Raw genomic sequence first — 24162 nt, 5'->3', positions numbered from 1 at the left:
ACATACATATGTAGGCGCTACGTTTGCCACACAGCAACCTAACTGGCGGGAGCACGATCGATGCGCATCAGCCAGAACCCAGTAGGTAAAGCGACCATACTGTGCAAAACCCCGTTTCCGTTTCCTGTTGTACAGCGCCACCCGTGGTCACATACTTTAGTTCACGACGCCACCGCTATGCTTATTTCCGTAGCACTGTGGAAGGTACAGTTTCTCTTCTCTAAGTTTGTATAGGTGTTCTGTGACAGCGCTTGCTCAGACAGCCAATCAGAGGCTCTTGTGCTCTCTTCGTGCAAGATGGCGAAAGTGCGAGTTGTCAGGCTGGTTTTCTGGTTTATCGCGTTTGCGCCTTGTGGGACTTCTCCCGCAGTGTTGCCGTGATGAAGCAGCAGAATTCGCCTTTCGTCGTGAAGCTCGAAATCATAAATCGCGTCGAACGCGATGAGAAGTTGGATGGCCCCGCAGCGTGCAAGATTCCGAGGAGCACTCTCGGCACGGTTAGGGCTAAAGTGACCCGACTCGCAACCCGGTGCCCGTGGCGCCCGACGCGTACGCACGGCCGTGTACGAGGGGTTCTTCATACGTGCCGGTTTCCGCGTGCTCGGTGATGAATGTAAATTCTGATGAATGCGACAACGCCGTTGCCGATGTTGCCGAAGTTTGGAGCGAGCTGTCAAAATTTCCGGAACATTCGAATCAACGGCGGACGAGTTTGTCAGTGCAGATCACGACCTACTGTATACAGTCGGTCGTGGTGCAGATGATGGTGTCGCGACCACGGGAGAGCCCGGAAACGAAGACTACATCGCCGACATCGTACCGAGCACAAATGAAAGTAGGCACGTTGAGGAAAGCAACTACGGTCCTTTGCCCACATCCTCCGAAGTGATTGGTGCACTCGCATTAGTCCGGTGCTTCTGCGCGAATGCGGAAGGTTGCGGCCTCAGCTGCTCCGACTCCTTAGACAATGTGGGGAAGTACGTGCGTCGCAGGCAGCGAAATTCCCCGAGCAGAAGAAAATGCAGGACTAATTTATGCGAAACTAAGCTAGTTTCTTCAATAAAGCGATTTTATAAATGGTATGTGCTTTTATGACATCCAATTATTTAGCAGGCTTATATCGAATTATGCTCTATATCGAACTGATGGGCGTTTTTTTGTGAGTTCGATATAGCCGGGTTTGACTGTAGAATATTTAGGTTCCCGAGACCCCTCTGTCACGCTGATTTCAAAATAATCTGAAATAAGCAAAAAAGCGCAAAAAACGAAACTGAAACCTCACTAAGCAGCCGTGCGAACCTCTTCGTGTGACGTCACGGGTGTCTCCACAGGGGAAAGCGCGCAAGGCATGCCGGTCTCGCCTGCTGGCAGTGAAGAGCAGACGCTCGGCAGATCGTGATCGCGCGGTATCTTCGGGTGACAATGTCAGCTGCACCAGCTCTTCGGATGTGTCAAATAATGACAGGTATGATTCTGACGAATTTGATAGCCACGAATTGCCGTTCACATTCGACCCGCCATCATGAGAGCCAGCGCCCATGCGCTACATATATCATGCTGCAACATGAAGACCAAGGGTAGCCCAAACTATTGATTTTATACGTGCTGCTTGCTATTTTAGGTGTTATACCCTTTCTCAGGGAAATGCTTCGAATGCTCACTGTAAGATGTGGAGCATGACTTTCTGCGTTTGTATCTCGCAAAAAAGCCGCTGGTAGTCCAAAGCACCCAACGGTGCATTTGTTTACATCAATCGGCAGGTGCCGCGACCAGTCGTCGTTCGCTTGAGATATAATACTAGCCGCTCATCGTTGACATGAAATAATACATATCAAAGCAGGCAGATTTTGTGCATGTAAGCACCACTGCATCATCCTGAATCGTGCTGATATGAGCGACCACGCACCTTCAAGAACAGCGAGCGGGATACTGCAGTACGAGAGCGTTATGCTGCCTACTTATCATTCTTCGTATTGTCTTCATGCACACAATCTGTAAAGTGGACATAGATGAGGACTTTGCACATGTGATCGCTCATTTACAGAATGCGTAGTCTTTTCGCGGAACGCCGATGCCAGTATAGACACCGCTGGCAGCTGAACGAGGCAGCTGTTTACACTGCTGTATCAAAGGGGCCTACACTCGTTGCCCATTTGGGAAACGAGGCAAGCAGTGCAGCTCAGACGCTAAATAATGAGTCAGCATGACAATATGTAAAAATACAACCATCTTCACAGTCGCATTTAATTTAGGGAAGTGCCGCTGAGTGTGGCATGCAACTTTCCGTCGAAAAAGGCAACATATCGGTGTCGATACTGCTTCGCGTCGTCGTTTCTCACTTTTTTTATGTGCACTGAACAAAATGAAGAATGGTTTCTTTCAAATCAGTATGGGCAAGACTGAACCACAGAAGTAGTTTTCTTCATCCTGATGGCTTAATTAGCTTCAGGTCAGTCGCTCAGGTCCGCCAGCAGCAGACGCATGAACTATGCGACTGTGACATATAGGCTTAACCTCGGCTGAACGCGATCGGCTCAAACTATGTGTGCGGATGGCAGGGGCTGAAGTTCGCGCAGCCCACAACGCAACACCACTTGCCACCCTCCATCACTTGCCCGTCCACAAGGACCGCAAATTCTCGTGACAGCAACTTCGCACACGCAGCACTAGCTCACGATCGACTCCTCCATGCTCTCGTTGCTGTCGTCTGCATGATGCCAGCATGCTCTGAGTGGCGCTCCCCTGGCGTCACACACTATGTTGCCTGTAACTGAGGAGCAGGTAAGGTAGGGTGTTCAAAGCAATTTATTAAATTCATTTGTAAAAAATCTGTGCAACTCTTAAACGTGATTTTTTGAGGACATGACGTGTGCAGAGTAACGTACCCAGTGAATTTCATCGACATCCATTGTCATAAAAAAATCGCCGGAGTTGCCCTTTAAGCTGTTTGCAGAACTGTGCCAGCGAGCAACAGAGCAACATATGAGCAATCTGCAAGCAGCACAGTTGGTGCAGTCCATTTTTGTTTCAGAGGGTGGAGTGGTGCAGAGCCCATGGGCGCAGCCCACTTGTGTTTGGAGGGGTGGAATGGCAACAGGAGAGAGCCGCGCGGAGATGGCTGAAAAATGAGCGCGTGGCGGCTGTTGGAGCCACCGGTGGTTGGAGCAGCGGCCCATCATGCAGCGGCTCGAATTTATTATTTTCTTTTTTCTTTTCAAGGATTTCGCATTTTACTACCTTTCGGCTCGGTCACCCAGCAGCCAGACTTCATTGTTATAGCCGATAATGCGGCATTGGGGCATTGTAGTAAGCGGGTTATTTCACAATGGAAACCATACAAAAGTTGACGCTGCAGTAGCTTTTCATTGTTATACCCGATATATTGTTAAAACCGGTATCATTATACCGAATTTACTCGAATCTAGGCCGACCCCGATTCTAAGCCGACCCCCTAATTTAGCCCCCCCCAAAAATATATATATATTGCCTCGAATGTAGGCCGAACAAAAAAAGCGAGGACAGTGTTCACAAAATGCAAAAAGCACTTATTGAATCTGAACGTGCAGAGCTCATTCAACTTCGTCGTCGCTGTGTTCCTTGTCACTGTCATCTTCTAACAGTGCTCTATCTTCGGTACCGTCAAGCGCATTAGATATGCTGCACTTTCTAAAGGCGCGCACGATCAAAGTACCTGGGATTTCGTCCCACGCTGCAACTACCCAGCCGGCCAGTTGCGACAGCGATGTATGTTTGATGTGGCCCGTTGCCGTTAGCATGTGGTCTTCACCAGTCAACCAGTCTGTGTAATATTTCCGCAGATGATCCTTGAAAGCTTTGTTGATGCAGACATCAAGTGGATGCAACTGGCCCGTCATGCTGCCCGGTATGACAGTGAGGTCCATGTTCGCTTGGGCGAGCGCAGCCTTCACGTTGTCGGTCAAGTGCCCACGGTAAGAGTCACAAGGATCAAGTTCTCTGTCAAAAGGGCTCCTGGATGCCGTTGCCACACAATCTTAACCCACCCTTCCACCATCGTACCCGTCATCCACCCGTTCTCATTTGCCCACACAATGACATTTCTCGGGAAAGTTTCTTGAGCAGGCAGTGTCTTCCTTTTAAATATCATATAAGGAGGGAGTTTATGTCCACCAGCTGTGCAGCACAGCATCACAGTTGCGCGCTGCTTCTCGTAGATCGCAGAGCGCACCTTCACCTCCTTGGCACCCTTTTCATTCACGGTGTATGCCACTGGCATATCAAAATACACAGCCGCCTAGTCGGCGTTGCCGATTTGCCCAAGGTTGTAGCCTGCCGCTTCTACTTTTTGCAGCACATAGCGCTGAAAAGCTATCAGCTTTTCTTCGAAATCGCTTGGCAGCTTCTGGGTGATTGAAGTGCGACGTCAGAGGCTGAAGCCGAAGTTCTTCATGAATTTCTGAAGCCAGCCCCGGCTGGCTTCGAAGTCCTGTGGCGTAAGGCCTCGCTCCCTCGAAAGTTCCCTAGCTTTCGCTTGGCGCACTTCTGTTGTCACTGGAAGGGCAGCTGCTCTCTGCATCCAAACAAAGTCGGCCAAAACTCTCTCTACTGCGTCGCGCGGCCTTTCTTTGTTCCGCTAAATGCCATCCTCGTTGCGGCGCACGCAAAAAGCTGTAGTCGTTGTCCCCTCCAACGATCGACGTTTTTCTCGTTGACACCAAAGTCCCGCCCGGCTTGAAGGTTCGACGATGCCTCTGCGGCTATCACAACTTTTTGCTTGAAAGCGGCACTGTAGTGGAATCTCTTGCTTGGGGCCATCGCGATAACACCACGCCACACACTGATACGGCCGACACGATACAGGTCGAAATGGTGACCTTCCTTGTGTATGGTTAGCTGGCACGGCTAACGGCTACGATACTGACTTTTCTAGATGGCGCTAGCTATGCACCATATTTAGCAGTTTCAGTGAAAAACTGGCGCGTTTTTTAAAATCCTCGAATCTAAGTGGACCCTAGAGTTTGGAATATGATTATTTGAAAAAAACTATCGGCCTAGATTCGAATAAATACGGTAAGTGGGTTCGACTGTATCCTTATTTCATGTAGCTGTCTACACATTTGCTATCGCAATCGATGGTTTGCATTTCAGATGAAACTGACTTTTCTAAAGGTGGCCACAGAAAAACAGAATCGCTCAAAATTTTATCCCACATAATGAACGCACCTCCCAAATTTGTGCATATTTTTCTGGAAAAAAAAGTGCGTTCATTATGCCAGTAAGTACGGTAGTTGATTCAGTGACTATAAACATACTACAGTCGAATCTTGATAATTCAAACTCGAAGGGGCCCGAAAATTTGTTAGAATTAAAGGAAGTTCAAATTAAAAGAAGAACTTGTTCTTGTAGTATTCATGTACCATAGCACAATGCACAAACAGTGCGAGTAGTGAAATAACGCGGTGCGCAAGCAAACAGCGAGCGAGGACCTTGAAACTGCCTACGTCAGCAAACACTCGCTTCCCGATAACGGCAGGAAATGAAACTTCAAGGAGCAAGCTGGCACCAGGCCAGCAGGGCTGGAGGCACTGGCGCAGAGGCGCACGCAGACCTTAGACGGTGAGGGTGTGATGAGGGAGTTTAGAGGGAGGGCGAGGGGAGCATAGTTGCGAGGAAGGGCGGGAGGGAAGTGGATTTGCTTTCCAGCCAGCTTGATGGATGGCGCTAATTATCTCTGCCACTTAAGACTGACACCGAAGCAGCAGAGTTGCCGAGGCCAAACTGGGCCTCCGCCGCTGCTTCCCTCTACATGCTCGCGTGCTTTTTACTTCGTCTGCTGACAGGTCAGCAATGTGTTCATGTTCTTCGTAACATGAGTAATGTCTAATCAAGATGACGAAGTCGTTTCCACTGATCATAATCATGTTGGTGTGCTCCCTTCTGTTGTGGCTTCGCCGCATTCAAAAGACAAAATGAATGAGGTACTGGGTGCCGCCTTCGCGTCCTTGTATTCCTTCGCGCACTGCCTTCAACAACCTTTTCCTCGGGATGTCTCGGTTTAGACTCGCCATTGTAAAAAAAAACCAAACGCAAACGAGACCAAACCAAGCCACCCAAAACAAGCGCGAGTGAGGGCTGACGCGAGCAGACGTTAGTGCAAAACAAGCGGCCCAGTTGAACCAGACGCAAGCACGAATAGAGCGGTCGGGCGAGTGCACACGACACCAGTTTCTCGCGCGTGCATCACTGTAGGGGTCACACTCTTATTGGTTTCCTCCGCTCGTGGATCGCTTGCCAGCGCAGCAAGCCGTGAAAAATTGCCCCGAGACCGATCCCTCGGTGCGGCTGGGGCATTACGGCGTGATGCATAAACGGCGACCTTGCCATTTCCAAAGCTTTTTTTTTTTTTTTTTTCGTGCACAGCATTGGGGGGTCTCTCCTAAGCTTTTCCTCTATAGCAGGGTAAGAGCAATGCTGGTCAGAGGCGCCACTGAGCGATTTGGTGCGCTGCTGAGGATATTGTCAGAGCGCGGTATGTTCGAATTAACCGCCGCAAATGCTTGTGCGTTTGAATTATCAGGGTTTTCCTCCATGGGAATACACATAACTTTGACAGGATCACGGCGTCAGTTTGAATAAACCAGAAGTTTGAATTAAGCGTGTTCAAATTAACCAGATTCGACTGTATACGAACATGAACCATGTCATAATGCCCCATAATGCTGAAATGCTATAGAATTCTCATGAGACATGACTTGTGCATTATTTTTTTCTTTTTCAAACATTAGCATATAGCAGTGTCATGGTTATACCATGAATATAATAGAAGTATTATGAAAATTCCATTCAACATTGGCATATGAGGTTAACTTAGCATGCCTACTATACTGTTTATATATAGCACAGGCTGTTATCAGGAAATTTATGCAGAAATATGACAAAATAGAATGGCTAGTATACCGTCTGTTCATGAACTTGCTGCACTGCCACGAATCCTGTTCCCTGTGGTGTGATAGGACCTGAAAGATAAACGCATAGATAATTTATTATTCTCATGTAACAAACTCTGCATAACATACAGAAGAACACGCTTACAGTGCCCCACCACTTACACAGTTTTCTGAATAGAGGCTCCAAGCGCTTTTGGCCCCAGAAGGAATAGCACCATGCACGCTATGCATTGGTGGCATGTAACTACATTTGAAGCTTGTAACGGGTATGCTATTTATCAGGTACTATGGCAGGATCTTACAAACTCGTTCCTAAAGATTTGTGTCAAGGCCGCGAGCATCATTGTAAACACTCTCCCCTTACACAAAATTTGATAACATTTTTGAATACTTAGTTGTACTCTTGATGATGAATATGCAGCATACCACTTCTTCTCATCTCACGTAAATTAAATGAGAAATAAGAGCTGTTTTGGCGCCACTTCTTGATTCTGACAGATTGTAGGCCTAAAACAAGAAGGCTTTGTTGTTGCTGGTTGAGCAGACAGAAACCAATTCACATTTGAAACCAGACATTATGCACTGGGTGATCCTGTCACATTGTAGTGACAATGAATAAAACAGGCCCAAAACTGAACGATCATTTAACTATTTATTGGGTGAACCTGTGCCCACAAAAGCAAGTTACAAAGCACAATGATAGCGGTGAACACAGTTGGCGATCATCGAAAATCTGATCAGCGGGTCAAGCGCGTTGGCTTTTATGCACGAGTAATCAAAGGTTCCAGAGTAATTGCTGGTGCCCGTATGTCTTCCAGAAAGTACTACACAATTTGTGTCACGCACACATGCAATCAGATTATGCAAGGTTCGGTGACAACAGATAGTGGATAGAACCATCGATAACATTCAAGAAACTTCTGATACACGCAGGCGCGTCCTGCGCTGAGCGATAACATTTGTTAGTGAAACGCAGTCACCCGATAAACAAGTACATGTGTCAATACGGTGGAATTCCAAATATAGTCTGAAGTGATTTTGGGGATCTTCACACATACACTCATTTCAACAGAGCAAAACTCTCCATAATTCAAACACATGATGGTGCAATATTGTTATTTTGAATAAAATTTCCTGTTCACACCTACTGCAGAATAATACAATGCCTAACTGCAAATTTAAATTTCCACATTGTGGTGCCAAATGCTCCAGCCTGTGCAATAGCACCTTTTCTTTAATTCATGCTTTGGCTACACTGGCAGCTCCAGCATATGCTGTAATGGGATTTCTGAGAGCACTCAGAAATTAACTGCAGAATCCACTTAACTGTTGATACACCATCAAATGAACTATAGAAACGAATTAGCCAAAGTTGAATTAATGAAAGACTACTGCATTAGAAAAATGCGATATTCACACACCTATTCTAAAATCCAGATGACAGTGCCTCCTGTGTTTATTCAATTGTGACAAACCCAACATTGCAATGTACACAATATTTTCATGGTCAGAAACAATGAAAATAAACCTTCGAAATGAGCTTTCCACAATGGTCAGTGTAAAAGTCCCAGGAAGTGTCAAGTATCTTTCTAGGTAAAAAGACTCACCCCAAAAGGTAGCATTGCAGTGAAGATGCTTTGGTGTATACTTGAGAAAACGGTTGCGACCATTGTGGTCCTGTGTAGAAAACACTGGCATGGTCTGAAAGCGTCGCCAGCCAAGTGAGAGAATGAGTGGGTCACTGCTCTTGAGGATTCGCTTGTACCAACGGTGCTTCTTCATGCGAACCTGAAAAATTACTACCATTTAATGAGTGCTCAAAGCATTTCATGGACACAGCAAAGTTACACCAAATGTTCCTCACTTGTGCACACTGTGCCAAGACAAACATCCTACATGAAGGGAACTATGTAGTGGTAAGGCATTCTGGTAAATAGATGTGTAGAATTCAATACAAAAGCAGAAATGCCTTCCTGTTCTTTTTCTGTTCTGTGCCATGAATATATGTCGAATCTTGATAATTCAAACTTGATGGAGCCTGAAAATTTGTTGGAATTAAAGGACGCCCACTGAATAGAGGACTTACATGCAGCGCTGCGTTAGATGGCGCATGTGCACTGAGCCAACACGAGTGACGAGTTCCAGAAGTATGGCTTCCCGACAGCGTGGAGCATGCTGCTGTGAAGTTACACTTATAGGCAAAGTTTTCCCTGCTGTGAAACCGCACCTCAAGGAAAAACTACCCACCCTGATTTTACTGTTAAACCTTTAAAGTGAAGCCGCCTTTGCAAACAGCTCCACAGCACTGCAGGCAGCTGATGACGGCTAAAGTACCACAGTTTGTCAAGAGGAGCCGCAGCTGAGCAAACAGGAGAGAGAGATGAAGAGAGACTTTGTGCGTGCATTTGGATTACAATCACGGGGTCGCCCACATTGTATTTCACGCCAGCAGCGGTATGTGCTGTCATCAAAAGCAACTACCGTAAGCACTGCCATCTTGAATTCCCATCACCAGTTGCCGAAGACCTCATTTTTTTGCTGCAGCTCGTGTGAGCGGCCATCTTTCTCGCCAGGCTAGCTCTGTAGCTTGGCCAGGCCCGTAATTTCACCTTCAGTTGCTTGTAAAGCCACAGAATTTTAAAAATTTTGGCGAACATTATACATGCCAAAATGCAGTACTTACAATGGGAGGGGGAAGCAGCAGCTGGCATGCAGCCACACTGCCAAGTTGGAAGTGTTGCTGCATGAGTTGGCGCACTTCTGAGAGCATGGTCGGTGGTGCGGTATGTTCAAATTGACTATGACAAGTGCTGACGTGTTTGAATTATCGGGCATTTTCACACATTGAAATACACAATTTTAACAGGACTACAGCGCCACTTCGAATAACACAAGATTTCACTGTATTACATCTTCTTTACAACATATGTGACCGACCTATGCTTTAGCTACACATAAAAATATATGAAAAAAGAAAGTGCATGCGTGCACATGCACACACATACACAAACAAACAGTCAATTTTATCCATGTATAAGTACCAAAACACTGGGTGGTGAAAAGTGCCATCTTCCTATGAAGATAGGAAAGCAAGTGCATTTGAGCCTTGTCAAGCTACCGTCACAGGTATACATAATTGTGTAGTATTAATTATCTGGTGAACAGAAGTTTAATTAAAAAAACATTTTAGATTGCGATTAACTTAAGTCCATGACCTTCAGTTCATGACCTTTCCATGACGTTACCAAAAACCTTCATGACCTTGAGGTCCTATTGCAAGTGTAGGAAATCAGCACAGACTGGAAGATGCCTCACGGTTGTGGCTGACTACCACTGTGAGCTTTTGGAATACCCTGCACTAGTCACCTAGTCATCTGGCAGTGGAACTGCAAGGGGTTCTGCAACAAGAGCGCATGTCTAACACTATTTCTGCAGAGCCTTAACGACCTCCCTGACATTATTATAGCCTTGCATCCATCATACTGTATCCAGGTAGCCACGCTACCTGGATACAGCACGTTTCAAGACCCTCACATAGACAAGCCCAATGCTGCCATACTTGCAAGACGACATCGTTCTGTTGAATAGGACGCATTCAGCAGTACTGAAATGCCCCATGATTTCATCAAAATTCTACCTCAAAGCCACAAACAACCCATCCTATGCGTGTTGAATGTTTATAGCCCTCGCAATGCTCGACAACACCGCTTTGAGCACATGTTTGCTCAAGCCAAAGCTAGCGCCAATAAACAGCCACTAGTCGCAACGGGCGACTTCAATTCCCGCCATCAAATGTGGGGCCACTACGCATCCACCCCTAAGGGAAGAGCTCTGCGGCAGCACAAACAAAATCAAGGTTTCACCATCTACAATGACTTTACTCTTCCTACCCGGCTAGGAAATAGCGTCAGTAGGGATACATCCCCCGATCTCACCCTAACTCACCGCATCACTTAGGTGAAGTGGCAGAACCTCCAAAACGACTTAGGAAGCAACCATTACATCCTCGAACTCCATGTAGATTTTAAGCACAGACCACTAGCCACGATACCACGAAGGCTTACCAATTGGATGGAATTCAGAAAATCTCGCTGCAACACTAATGAAGAAACCATTACCGACACTGAGCAAAGGGGCGAACGTCTTGCAGGCAGACGTGGAGGCGCATACCACCACTCTCCCACTAGACACAACCTTGGCCACAATTGATTCCAAGCTCCTACACATGTAGGAAAAGAAGCAAGCTTTACTTAGGAAGTGGCTAGCAGCACGTTACAATCACAAACTCTGAACCAGAATCGCCAAATTGGGCTCTCAGATCCAAAAATACGTTATCAAATTGGCGGCAATGCAATGGAGTCAGGTTTGCGGAAGAGTGCCATGGTCATCTTAGCACTAAAAAGACCTGGTAATTGCTCCGGCACCTGATTGACCCGACGATGTCTATGATGCACAATAACCACCAGATAAATAAACTGCTGAAAATGCATGAAATGCATGAAATGCAGCGGACCTGCCCACCATGTTCAGCAACCTAGCCTACAAACCTATGCCCCCTCCTATGCAAATACCCATGTCCGACTATGCTGGTGAACCCAATGAGGAGCTTTGCAGTCCTATCCCAGAAGCAGAGGTTCGATATGCCTTCAACCAAGTGCGAACCACCACGGCACCAGGCCCAGACTCTGTGACCAATAATATGCTTCGCAATATCGATGAGCAATCCATACGCAAACTCGCTGAGTATTACAACCACTGTCTCGAAGAAGGCGAGATACCCCAACAATGGAAAGCAGCCAAGGTGTTCTTCATTCCAAAGCCGAATAAGCCAATTCACATTGATAACTTCTGTCTAATCACTCTCACTTCATGCATAGGGATGATCTTGGAGCACATAATCTACCTACGCCTCTCCAAATACATCGAATATAATCACTTGTTCCCTTCGGAAATGACTAGCTTTTGCAAATCTCTTTCTTGTCAGGATGTCATGCTAAGGCTCAAAGAAGACATTATCGAACCGAGCGACGCATGTGACACCCAAGCATTGCTCGACCCCGACCTCGAGTGTGCCTTCAATAATGTGTCCCACTTGGCCATTCTACGCGAACTTAGCAGTATAAACTGCGGGGAGCGAATCTACCTCTATACACGCGGCTTCCTCACAAAGTGCACTGTGACGCTCCAATTAGGCAGCGGACAATCTGGTCAAATAGGTTTAGGAAGCACTGGCCCACCCCAAGGGGCAGTACTTTCCCCACGCCTCTTCAATTTGGCTATGCGACCTTTAGCTTTCACTCTCATGAAGATTTCTGACCTCCAATTCACACTGTTCGTGGACGATATTACGCTGTGGATGACCGAAGGTTTTGACCGACACATCCAAGACAGCCTCCAAGCAGCAATTGATCAGGCCGAACAAGTAGGTCACGACTTGAATCTCAGGTGCTCCCCCACCAAATCACAGCTTCTCTTTCTGCCCCCCACGAGACGCTTCAGGACTTCACCCCCGAATATCCAACTCACGGTTGAAGGGCTCCCTATACCCCACGCAGACAGGATAAAGGTCCTAGAATTACACCTCCAACAAAACCGAGCAAATCAGCATACCTTCCAAGCACTACAAACAACGGTAGATAATACGCTCCGCCTGATAGGGAGGATCTCCAACAAACACGGAGGGCTTCGAGAGATGGAGCTAATTCAGCTCATCAAGGCTTTTGTCTTAAGCAAAATCACCTTTGCACTACCATATCTCTCACTTTCTAGGCAGGAAGAGGATAATGTAAATTGCTTGATCCACAAGATACACAAAGTCGCTCTTGGTGTTCCAATTAGAGCATCCACACAAAGGGTGACGGCCACAGCCACACTAAATACTCTTCAAGAATTAACCGAAGCACATCTATCATCGCAATACCACAGACTCACCACCACTGAAGCTGGGCGTGAGATCCTGAGACAACATCATGCTCCACCATTAAACGAGAGCGACATCAACTTCCTCTGAAGATACACGGCCAATACCACATTCAGCCCCTATCCAGAAACATGCACCCCGAATTTCATGTCAAATGCCGTAAACTTTGAGCCAAGACGCTACAATGCAGCTATGGACAGGCTGAAGGAGCCAGTACTATGTGGACGCCGCAGCCTACACCACTAGACATCGTTATGCTCTAGCGGTCGTATACAACCATGGAAACACTGTTCAGCATGAGTCAAGACCACCTCGGCGGGCGACGCGAAAGAGGCCGGCATTGTACTCATATCGGGACTACCTCAGTGCGATGTCATCATTAGTGACTAAGACTGCTATTTGAAACTTCAGTAGCGGCTACATTAACAGCCTCGCACACTCTCTACTTGTCGCTCACCCACCAGAAAATGACATCGCTCTTGTCTGGACTCCAGCACATCAAGGACTCCAAGGCAACGAAATGGCTCATGCCGCTGCTCGAGGATCCACGGACCGAGTGGCCACAAATTTGGGCTTAACTCTAGAACCCAGTGACTCCCAACAACACCAATAAAGGCACACTCATCACATTCCATGAAATTCGCACATATTACAGACATCAACGCCTAATGTATTCACCTCTCTCTAGAACGCACCAGAGAGAAATATTGTGGTGCCAACTACAAACTCGCACTTTGAACTTATTCTTTCCCGTCACATACCCGACACGTAAGTGTCGCTTTTGCTCTGTCCCAATAGCAGATCCCTCCCATATCATGTGGCAATGCCCCATCAAACCTCCCCTCCACACCTTCAAACCATTAATTAGTAGCGAGGAGCTGTAAGAGACTGCCCAGCGCAGCTCCGATCCCACCCTGCAGGACCGAGTCCTGAGGTGGGCTGAGGAGGGAGTGGAAACCTACCATGACTGGTAGACGGACGTCTAGCCACATAATGTGGTGACGGCCGCCTGCTGGGATTGGAATACATAGACCTCCCTCTTAACCCCCCCCCCCCCCGGCCCCTCCCCTCTCTTAAAAGGGAAATAAAGTTCATTAATTAATTCATTCTACATACTACAATTACATAATGCTGAGCAGAGCAATTCTCATACTATGTATATAACTACATAATACACAGATTTCATAAGGTTCCCAGTTTATACCACACTTTCTTTAAAAGTCCCCTGGAATTTGTGTAAGCTGCATTCCCCTGTACTCACTTCAGATTGTGCTGCACACATCACATATTCCTGGGCACAGCAACTAATTGCACATTCAACAGATTATAGGACTCCTGCATTGCATATTCTTGCAGTCACCTGTAAACTGCATACAATTGAACCTCACTGTAACAAAGTTGCAGACAGTATGAAAATACCTTCGTAATATCCCGTCTTCATTATAACGATGAATCTGTTACATGTCGATATTGGTAAGAAATTTTTTTTTTTGAATTTGAGGTGTTTTGTGCCAAAACCACAATTCGATTATGATGCATGCCATAGTGATAGTGGGGGACTCCGGATTAATTTTTACCATCAGAGGATCTTTAATGTGCCCCCAATTCATGGGTCATGGGCACTTTTGCATTTTCCCCCCATCAAAATGTGGTCGTTGCAGCCAGGATTTTATCCTACGACCTTGTGCATAGCAGTGCAACACCACAGCCGCTAAGCCACCATGGCAGGTAAAAATTTCTATATATCTTTTACATGATTAAATCCAATAATTTGTTATATCGAGGTTTGACTGTACTGTGTTCTTCTAAGAGCACACAATTAATATTGCCCACAAACATTCACCAACTGTGTGCTGCAGCCTCTAATGCGCTTGGGCATCGATCATGCTCCAGTGTTAACAAGATTGGTCCCATTGGCAGCATTTGCCATGAAGAGGAACCATGTGTGCGCTGTTCTGTGGCCTCAAAATAAGGAAGGTGAACTGGCAGATAACAAAGCAGAACTTCTTGGTCACCACGAAAACATCTTGGAGACTTCTGTTTACAGTAATACTAGTATGTACATATTCAAGTTCACAATATAAAGGCTTGACTCAACTGATCTCACAATAACTAATAAAGAAAGCAGTTAAAAATTTCCTTCAATGATCTCATTGGACAGAAGGAAAGACATCAACAAAGCAACGAAGAAGGTCTTACCTGGCAGTAGCCTGTGCGACCCTCTCCAACGCTCAAGCCACCAAGAATCATTGGGTATGAGGCATCGAAGTGCTCCACCAGCTCACATGGCATCCGCAGCAGCTCCACACGGAGGTAAAGGCCCGCACGGTAGCCCTCGAACTGGACCCGCCGCTCGTCTTCAAGATCCTCGAATTCCTTCTGGTTCAGCTACAGTGCAAGTCAGGTGAAATGTTTAGTTGGCAAAGAAAACTCGTTATTTAGGTAGCTCACTCAACTTGGCCACCACACTAATGTGAATGCTAAAATAGTGCCTTTGAAATATGGTACCCCTAGCCAGTGTGAAAACTGTGGTAGTGAACAGCTTCACTGTTTCATCAATTATAATGCAAAAAGCATAAATCTTGCTTTATGCAATAGCTAGCTGTCTGTAATAAAGCTATGCAGTTTCGATACTGAGTGTGTGACATAACATTTACAAGTGCATCTTGCAGTACATATTTTACCATTTCAGATGCTATGTACATAATGTGTGCATTGCGAACTCGCACCTTTTACTTCAAGTGTGTTATAAATACTGCAAATTTCATGGTTCCAGCCGAACTCTCCACACTTCATTTTGCAACTGTGGAGTTTACTGTGCCATATCGCAAATTAGGATAAAACTAACATAGAAAGTATTCAGCATGGCAGCATGCAGTACAGTGTCGCCAGAGAAGCAATCTTTCTCATATTTTCTTTTTTGAATTTTCGCCAGTCTACAGCTTTATAAAAATTGCCCACTGGTATAATAATCATGTGAAAGTCGCAAGCTCAAATTACAACACCTTCACTTACCGGGTATTCTCCCAGTGTCAGAATTTGTGCATGGTCACAAGCGTGTACGAAGGGTCATGATGGACGCATTCAGAGTGCTCTACACTAAGCGGCGCACAGTGCAGAGGTGAGCTAGACTTGGCGAGGTAGTGAACTGTTTGTATTTATCTCTGCAGAGTTTGTTGCACTTCCTTCTTTCTTGTTTTATAAGAAGAAACTTGATGATGCAAACAAGCAAGGCGCGGACAAGTACTTGGAAGAAATGCACTAAGAAATGTCACGGGTGTCGACTCAATAATGACAAGGAGGATTTTGCTTGAGTTAGGTTTGTCAGTTCCGGCTGAGTTGAAGATGCAGATGAAGAGAATGTGCAAGACGTCGGATTTAGAGGTATCTCTCATGCTATCGAAAATTGTGAAAGAAACAGCGAATTAAAGAAATTTCTTTTGCTAACATAAACAACACTACTCGGTGGAGAGCACGAAAGCCTCCTGAATAAGCATATCACCCCAATGCTACCAACTGTTTGGGGTACTTGCCCAAGTTCATCTTGAAGGTTATTTTTTAAAGAGGGAAATACATACAGTGTTCAAACAAAACACACAAACATGAAAATGACTTCGAAAGAAGAGAAGACGATTGTGGCCAGAAACTTGTGATGCTGCCAAAAGCAGTGCCAGCTCAGAGCCATCTAACTGCTCAGAGCCAATCAAGCAGGTACTCCTTTGCCTGACGAAAGACAACTGCTTTTACAGTTTCCATGCTTCAGGTGCACTGATGAATTTTGTGACCACAATGACACTTTGTACACAATTGTGAACATATTTGTAAAAATAATACGCAAAGAGAGTTGCTTGCTTGCCACTCACTTACTCAGTTTCATTAAAGGCTAGTTACATGGCTCACCGTGAAAAATAATTTCGTTCCGCGCAAATAGAGAGCGGCATCTCAAAAGAGTTACAAGGTTTCCACTGGTAAGATGAGAGAATGATAGGGGGCAACAGCTAGATAAGCTTATGTATGTGCTTTACACATGACGAGTTCACCAAAGGAATACATTCAGCCATGCTGCAGAGAGGAGTTTCTTGAGAAGTACCCCTCCACAACAGTGACCTCCAGCAAATGCTAAACATCCCTAGTAGTGAAGTTATACCTCAGGAATCACTTTGGGGAATGCTAACGAAGTACAGCAACTACTTCGGTCCAGCAGAGGCATTGCTTTCCTATAAGGCCACTTTCGAATTTAACAGGTTGACTCATTGCTGACATATGACGACCCGTTGTTTAAACAGTGGATTTAAAAAATTAAATTATGGGGTTTTACATGCCAAAAGCACTTTCTAATTATGAGGCACGCCGTAGTGGAGGACTCCGGAAATTAGACTACCTGGGGTTCTTTAACGTGCACCTAAATCTAAGTACACGAGTGTTTTCGCATTTCGCACCCATCGAAATGCGGCCGCCGCGGCCGGGATTCGATCCCGCAATCTCATGCTCAGCAGCCCAACACCGTAGCCACTGAGCAACCACGGTGGGTGACAGTGGATTGTAGTGTATACACAGTCACCCGTATTTCGCAGTACAAGTGTGCTGAGGGTGGCATGGCGCTGCAAGATTTGGGTTACCATGGTCTCCGAGTCGGGTGCCACAAGGAGGGTTGCACCCTTAGCCCATGCTGCCGGTGTGTATTGAAGTGGGTAGCTTGCCTACGCTACCGGGGCGTCACACGGAGGCTAGGTGCGCCCATGCCATCAATCGAACATTTTTGACGAGAGTTGCTTCCTGGCCTATAAATACGAGGTCAGGAACTTGGAGCAATGAACAGGGGTTTTATTTACACAGATACATTAAGCAAACTTATTTATACGGAAGTCATATTCATACTCGCAAAAATACAGAGCAAGTACATATCAACATCATAGACCTAAGCTACAGCCTTCTTGCAGAACTTCTACATGATGACTGAGCACGCTAATCATATTGGGAGAGCACACACGTCAGCATGCAAAATGGCTCCTTAAAAAACCTTTGTCTTCCATCTTCCCTAGATCACTTGCTAGTGAAACAGGTCATGTCATCATCAGCCAATCCAATGGCCTGTAGCCATAGCAAAACTCCACCTCTAAGGAGGAGAGGGTGCACACCAAGCACACGCGCCGCTCCCGAGATGATGTGAAAAGGGGGAAGTGAGCACACCATACTCATTGTCCCAGCGATGACAGGGAGAGGTGAACAACACAAGTCATCAGAAGGAATGCCGCTACCCAAAATTCACGACGACTGCTTGAATGGCTTGATGGATTGATATGACGCATAACACTTGGCATTGGCAAGAAGCAGCCTCTTGGATGTAGTCGGCTTCGGCAGCTTGCTGAATAGGCACGTACCCTTTTTTCAGCAGTCAGCCCACACCTTGAAAACACATGCCTCCAAAAAGGGCTTCACAGCAACATCCCAGGCAAGCTGGTAAGTGGAACCGAGACGTACCCTCTTGTAGGAGTGCTGAATTTGTCAGCATCCCAGTGCTCACATTAACTCAGTGGAATGATGTCGATACAACAATGAAATTGTACTATTTGGCTAATAGACCCTACATAACAGCACATATCCATACAGGCTGGTTTGCTTCAGTGTTGAACGCATCATAAATAAAACACATTCTGAATAAAATTCGGAAGCCCTATGACGTCTGCGAGGAGCATCACAGTCTTGTGTACAGATGACATGGGCTTTCAGCATTAGTGTTCATTCATAGCACAAATAACTTGCGATATTCATATGCAAAAAATAAGTAAACTGTGCATTCAACACCACCATGAAGAAACATCGGTAAATTCCTGCTTTTCATAATCTCAGGAAACTGTCCAAGATGTGTGAAGTGCTCAAGATACAGATACGAAACTTTTATATTTTAAATTATAGATAGACAGTTCAGACCACTTGTAAGTTCGCGCATTTCGCACCTACAGAAACGCGGTCACCATGGATTCAATTCGATCTCGGCCCATCAGGCTTAGCAGCACAATGCCAATGCCACTACACCACCACAGCAGGTCCACTTTGCATTTCATCACTCCTGTCATCTCAGGAAATTCTAGTGCCGATTCTGAATTCCTACAATATCAACTCAGTTATAAGAACAAGTATCATCTTTGTCTTCCTCAACGTTAAGTTGAAGCGAACATATAGGAAAATCCTTGAGTCAAGTAAATATAGCCAAAACTGAAAGTGGATAAAAATTAAGTCGAATGGTATCTGCAGAGGTTAGCTTGACAACAAACTAGGCATCAAACTTGTACACATTACGCAAAAAATCTATTACACTTACTTCATTCAAAACTGTAATTGATTGAAGTGGCTAATTATTGGCCCTTGAAAGTAACTGAGTCATCATTAAAACGTAATTGATTACTTTTACATCTATTTTCCTTCCAACCTTTATTAACATTACACAAATTCAATAAACAGAATGAGCTGGCCTAGCTCTTTCAGTTCATCCTCTGCAGCCCTTCACATGTTCATCTTTCCTAATGATTGCTTTGAAAATTTTCGGCGGTAATCTATGAGGGAAGTTCCAAAAGTAAGCTCAGTCATTTATTTTCACACGAAAACTTTACTGAAAAAAAAAAAAAAAACACCATGGCACCACGAACTATACACTTTCCACTATTTTTCCACATAGTCGCCAGCCACCCACATTGGGCATTCCTCACAGCTTAAACCAGTTTGAAGAAACAACTCTGGTAAAACTCTGTGCCTTGTGATGCAGGGAATTGTTGCACAGCCTGCAAAACGTCAGCATTGTTTTGGAAGTGACGTCCCGAGAGTATGGCTTTCAATGCAGGGAACAGGTGCCCATTCCTACCAGATAACAGCACGCACTTCCATTGGCGACCGCATTGTCAGCACACGTCTGTTTGCCATCGCGACTTGTACTTGAACAATCTCGGGCAACGCCAGTCTGCTGCTACTCTCTCTTCTTTGGTGCTCTGCACATGTGTCATTCTTCCTCCACTGAAGCTCCTTCCGTAGCTCAGCCAGCAACGGGCGTGGATTTTTATGGCGATTTGTTTCACGTGGTGTACCATCCTCCGTTTCAAAAAAGTGACAAAACTTACTTTTGGCACGTCCCTTGTATCTTCCTTCGTTTTCTTGTGAAGCCATCATTAGCGACACTGAAATATCGCCTGATGTACACACTGCAGGACAGGGCAGTAATGAAGCACACAAACATCTAGCACTAGCACACAAGATTGGGGTAACTCAGTGCCATGATGCTGCATTTGGGTACGTTATGAAGCACAGTGGGTCATTGTTGCTGGGGCTTGGAAAAAACAATTCTGGTAGGGCCAATGAAAAGCTGAAACAAAATTTGGCAGACCCTATTGTAGTTGGCATCTATGTAATGCAAAGCATTCGTGATTCATAGAGGACAGTTGTATGAATAATGTACCATATTTTTCTGCATATAACCCACACCCCCGATTGCAACAGCCTGGGAAAAAAATTCACGCGTATAACCTGAGGAAATAACTGCATACAACACTTAAAACTTAGCAAAAAAAAACATTTCATTAGTGAATGCATGACTCATGCATGTCGTATCTTCGGCCAGTGGCTCAAGGGTTGTTCCTTGAAGGCTTTTTGAAGCATCCCAAGAGTTTTTGTGCACATTTTTTCCAAAAGGAAACAAAATTTGATGCGGACATGCTACTCCTTACGATCGCACATGACGGTTTTGCAGACATGTTCTGTTCAATCACTTCAAATTAAAGTAATGCACAGGATGATTGGCTTCTATGATGGCGTTTGCCAGGGCACTGATAGCAGAGGGTTTTAGCTATGACATATAAGTACGCCCCCCCCCCCCCCCCCCCGAGTATGCAAATGTAAAATAAAATTTGAACTGCACGCCACAGCGATACTCAGTAGGCGGAGCATTTTGGGCATCAACCCACTTTTTCATAGCCTTCGCAGTGCAAGGAACTGAGAAAGGATGGAAGCACAGTGACGAGGATCAAAAGTGATCTTTGATTGACAATAACTCTGCTTCTACTGAATGCATTGAAATACCTTTTGATGCAAAGTATTTCTGAAATAGTGCATTTTAACGTCAAATGCATCTGTCGATTTTAACAGAATATTTTAGTTTGGCGTTCTTACGCTCTGCTCAGCAGCTGAGCAGAGCAGAAGCACGAATGCGCCCTCCGCTAAGCCGCTAGCGGGCTTGCGGAGTGACAAACAAGGTCCACTTACAAGCTGCCTGAGCGAAGCGTGCTGCGCAGCGAGTTGGCTAGCATTGGCGTCAGAAAGGATTGCATTGGATGCAAAAGCAAGCTCACTGGCTATCACGTGGCGTTCCCCAAGACTGTGCTTTATTTTCCACTGCATAAAATGGACCGATAACGCATTACAAGCGCACAGCTAGATACTTCATGGACAAATAAGTTATATACAGTCGAACCTACTTATAATGATACCGATTTTAACAATATATCGGTTATAATAATAAGAAGCTGCTGCACCGTTGACTTTTCTATGTTTTCCATGGTGAAATAACCCGCTTACTACAATGCCCCGATCCCGCATTATCGGTTATAGCGATGAAGTCTGGCTGCTGGGTGTCCGAGCCGAAAGGTAGTGAAATGCAAAACCTTTGAAAAGAAAAAAAGAAAACGAGAAATTCAAGCCGCTACACGATGGGCCGCTGCTCTGATAGCTGCCGCGCGCTCATTGTCCAATCATCTTCGCGCCGGTCTCTCCCGTCGCCCTTGCACCCCTTCGAGCACGAATGGGCTGCGCCCATAGCTCTACGCCGCTCCACCTTCCGAAACACGAATGGGCCGCGCCAACTGCGCTGCAAGAAGGTTGCTCTCATGTTGTTCGCTGGCTCTTCATTCCGTGCAGTTCTGCAAACAGCTCAATCACTCGCGTTCGTCTTTGTTGTTTGCGTCAAAGTGGTCCCTGGCCAAGCGGTGTCTCAGCTTCGCTTGACTCGCCGCTGAAATGGAAGATGGCCGATCCGCCTGCTGATCATCGGCAATGCACAACGTTGCCGGTGAAAAGAAAGCGCACGGCTATAGATTTGGAAACTAAGTGCTTCTCACCGATGAGACGATCGTCGTGAACGTGCTTGCATCACATAGCAATGGCAATGACGGCAGTGATGATGCGGTAGGGTAGGCTGCCTCAACGGTGTCCTCACAGAAGGTCCGGCAGATGATTCAGCCCCTCCGGGGCTTCGTTTTTGGAGGAACCTTTCAGTGCACTACGTGGAGCACTTGGATGCCTTGGAGAAGGATGTCAGCAAGCTTCGAGTAAAGCATGCATGGCTGACGGACATAGGCTTTTGTTGTGCAAGCCAGTGAAAAGTACATGGTGAGATGCTTGTGGCAATCTCTCCTCAGCGTTTCTTCTGGATTCTCAAGCTGACAGCCTGCCACGGCAACCTTCACAAATTTTTAAAGGGCCCCTTTGGGGCCACGAAAGCGATGCCTCGGTGGAGGTCGCATATTGCTTGCCGCCCACGACACCTCTTGGCAGTTGTTATAGCAGTGCCATTCCTTAACGCTGAGAGCCACAGCTTGTTAACACACGATCGGAGCCCCCAGGAAGCAGTTAAACGAGTAAACACAATCAGCAGCCGGGTGGAGGAAGGTGGTGGGGAGAGGCACTGGCCTCCCCACCTAATATAGCTTTCTCACATCAGCTTTTCGTGGCACTTGAATATTGTTGTAAGTGGGTTTGACTGTACATTCGTTTTGACTTTATAAAAGTGATCAATTGGTGTTTCTATTTTCTTTCATTACCTTGAACTTGGCCAGAGGGAGTTGCAACTATGAAAGGTCCACTTCACTACGCTACACGTATAACTAAAACGTGAAAATCACCTGCCGCTCCACTGTGGCTTAGCGGGGTAATTCGGAGCAAGGCGTACCTTAATGACGCTCAACTAAAACACTCTAATAAAAAGTGTTGCAGGGCCCCTTTAAGAAAAAGTATTTTCGCAGTTTTCGTAAGTGGCTAAATAAAGTTGCACCCAGTGCACTGCCGCACACACGCATCGCTGCAGCAGTACATTGTACTACACCGCTAAACCTCGCAATAATGAAAAGCCGAGACAACAAATTTTTGCCGCAAAAGAAATATTTTCGAATGCTTGATGAATGCCCATAGATCACTATTTAATCATTAAAATGAATAGGATTACTAAACCTCACTGAACTGCAATCATGTATTAAGTAAATTTCTAGAAATGCCAGTCCCTATACCACCTACCCATGTAATGGCAACCCAAAAAGTGCTCTAATGCATATTTTGTCCACAGCGTAAAACACAGCCGCAGCCGACCTGTGTGGAAACAGGAAACCGCTGCAAGCGATTGCAGGTGCCCGAAACACATCGTGGCAGCCATCTTGTTTTTGACTGCATGTTTCAAATGGCATGGCTGCATCGCCATCGACCTGTACTGACATTTGAAGACATGTGACTTTACTACATGCATGCAACGAAAATTTGCGTGCCATTAGTAGTGCATGCATATTCTGCAGCTCAATGTGTGCTTAACTTGACATGTGGTGTGCAGTCAAAACAAGTCCACATCCTACCAAGGTGCAACTTGTTTGTGGTGCCTTAGATGGTGGCCACTGCATGGACTGCCACACCTCCAGCCTTGACTGAGAACTGGGCCGTGACTTTCGCACACTTTGGCCGAACGGTGGACAAGAGTGGCATAGAATCAAGCAAAAGGCATTTCTACAAAATTGAGGCCCTGAGGCCATCTTGTGTCACTGAAACTGATTCTCCAAAACAGACCCTGATTCAAGCCTGCTGGTTTTTGTACTGCCCAGCAGGTATCCCATGTGTACAGCAGAACCTCATTGATACGTTCCTGTTATGTACATTTTCTCGTCACCAATGCTCTGAATCGAAAGGAAAAAAAGAAGGGGGGGGGGGGACTAAATAAAGTTACGCTTATTTTTTAGAGGTGCATACGTTCCCGGAAAACACAATTTTTTAGCCAACGTTCAGTACATCACCAAACTGCGATCGTATGATACGTTTTCCAACCACTAGACCTAATGTAAACAAGAAAATGTGCAAGGCAGCCCACCGTGACAGCTTCAACGCAATACTCGCTTGTCTGTCTCACGTGAAAAGCCAGCACGCACTCAGTGTCTCATTTTGGTACCAGCAGATCTCCCAGGTCGTTGCACGCGGCGTTCACAGCTATCACCACCAATCCCATTGTGAAAAGCATCTTTGCCTATCTGTTTCAATGCGCGTGGTGCCGTTGGAAGCATAGCGCATGCTTTTAATAGA

General features: G+C 45.9%; 1 protein-coding gene across 2 annotated transcripts in view; it reads right to left on the bottom strand.

The window, feature by feature from the left end:
• The window catches only part of LOC142578861 (ribosome biogenesis protein BMS1 homolog), a 195465-nt gene that overhangs the window by 65893 nt on the left and 105410 nt on the right, over positions 1-24162 (bottom strand). For both annotated transcript variants that reach the window (XM_075688505.1, XM_075688515.1), the window contains 3 exons: positions 15046-15234; positions 8534-8714; positions 6937-6995 (listed from right to left, as the gene is read on the bottom strand). In XM_075688505.1, the coding sequence (XP_075544620.1) occupies positions 6937-6995; positions 8534-8714; positions 15046-15234 (429 nt within the window). The remainder of the gene's footprint in view (positions 1-6936; positions 6996-8533; positions 8715-15045; positions 15235-24162) is intronic.

This window comes from Dermacentor variabilis, chromosome 1 (assembly GCF_050947875.1).
Source record: "Dermacentor variabilis isolate Ectoservices chromosome 1, ASM5094787v1, whole genome shotgun sequence".
NCBI classification, from domain to species: domain Eukaryota; kingdom Metazoa; phylum Arthropoda; class Arachnida; order Ixodida; family Ixodidae; genus Dermacentor; species Dermacentor variabilis.
The sequence above is the reverse complement of the archived record's forward strand: the minus strand, read 5'-3'. Positions and strand labels throughout refer to the sequence as shown.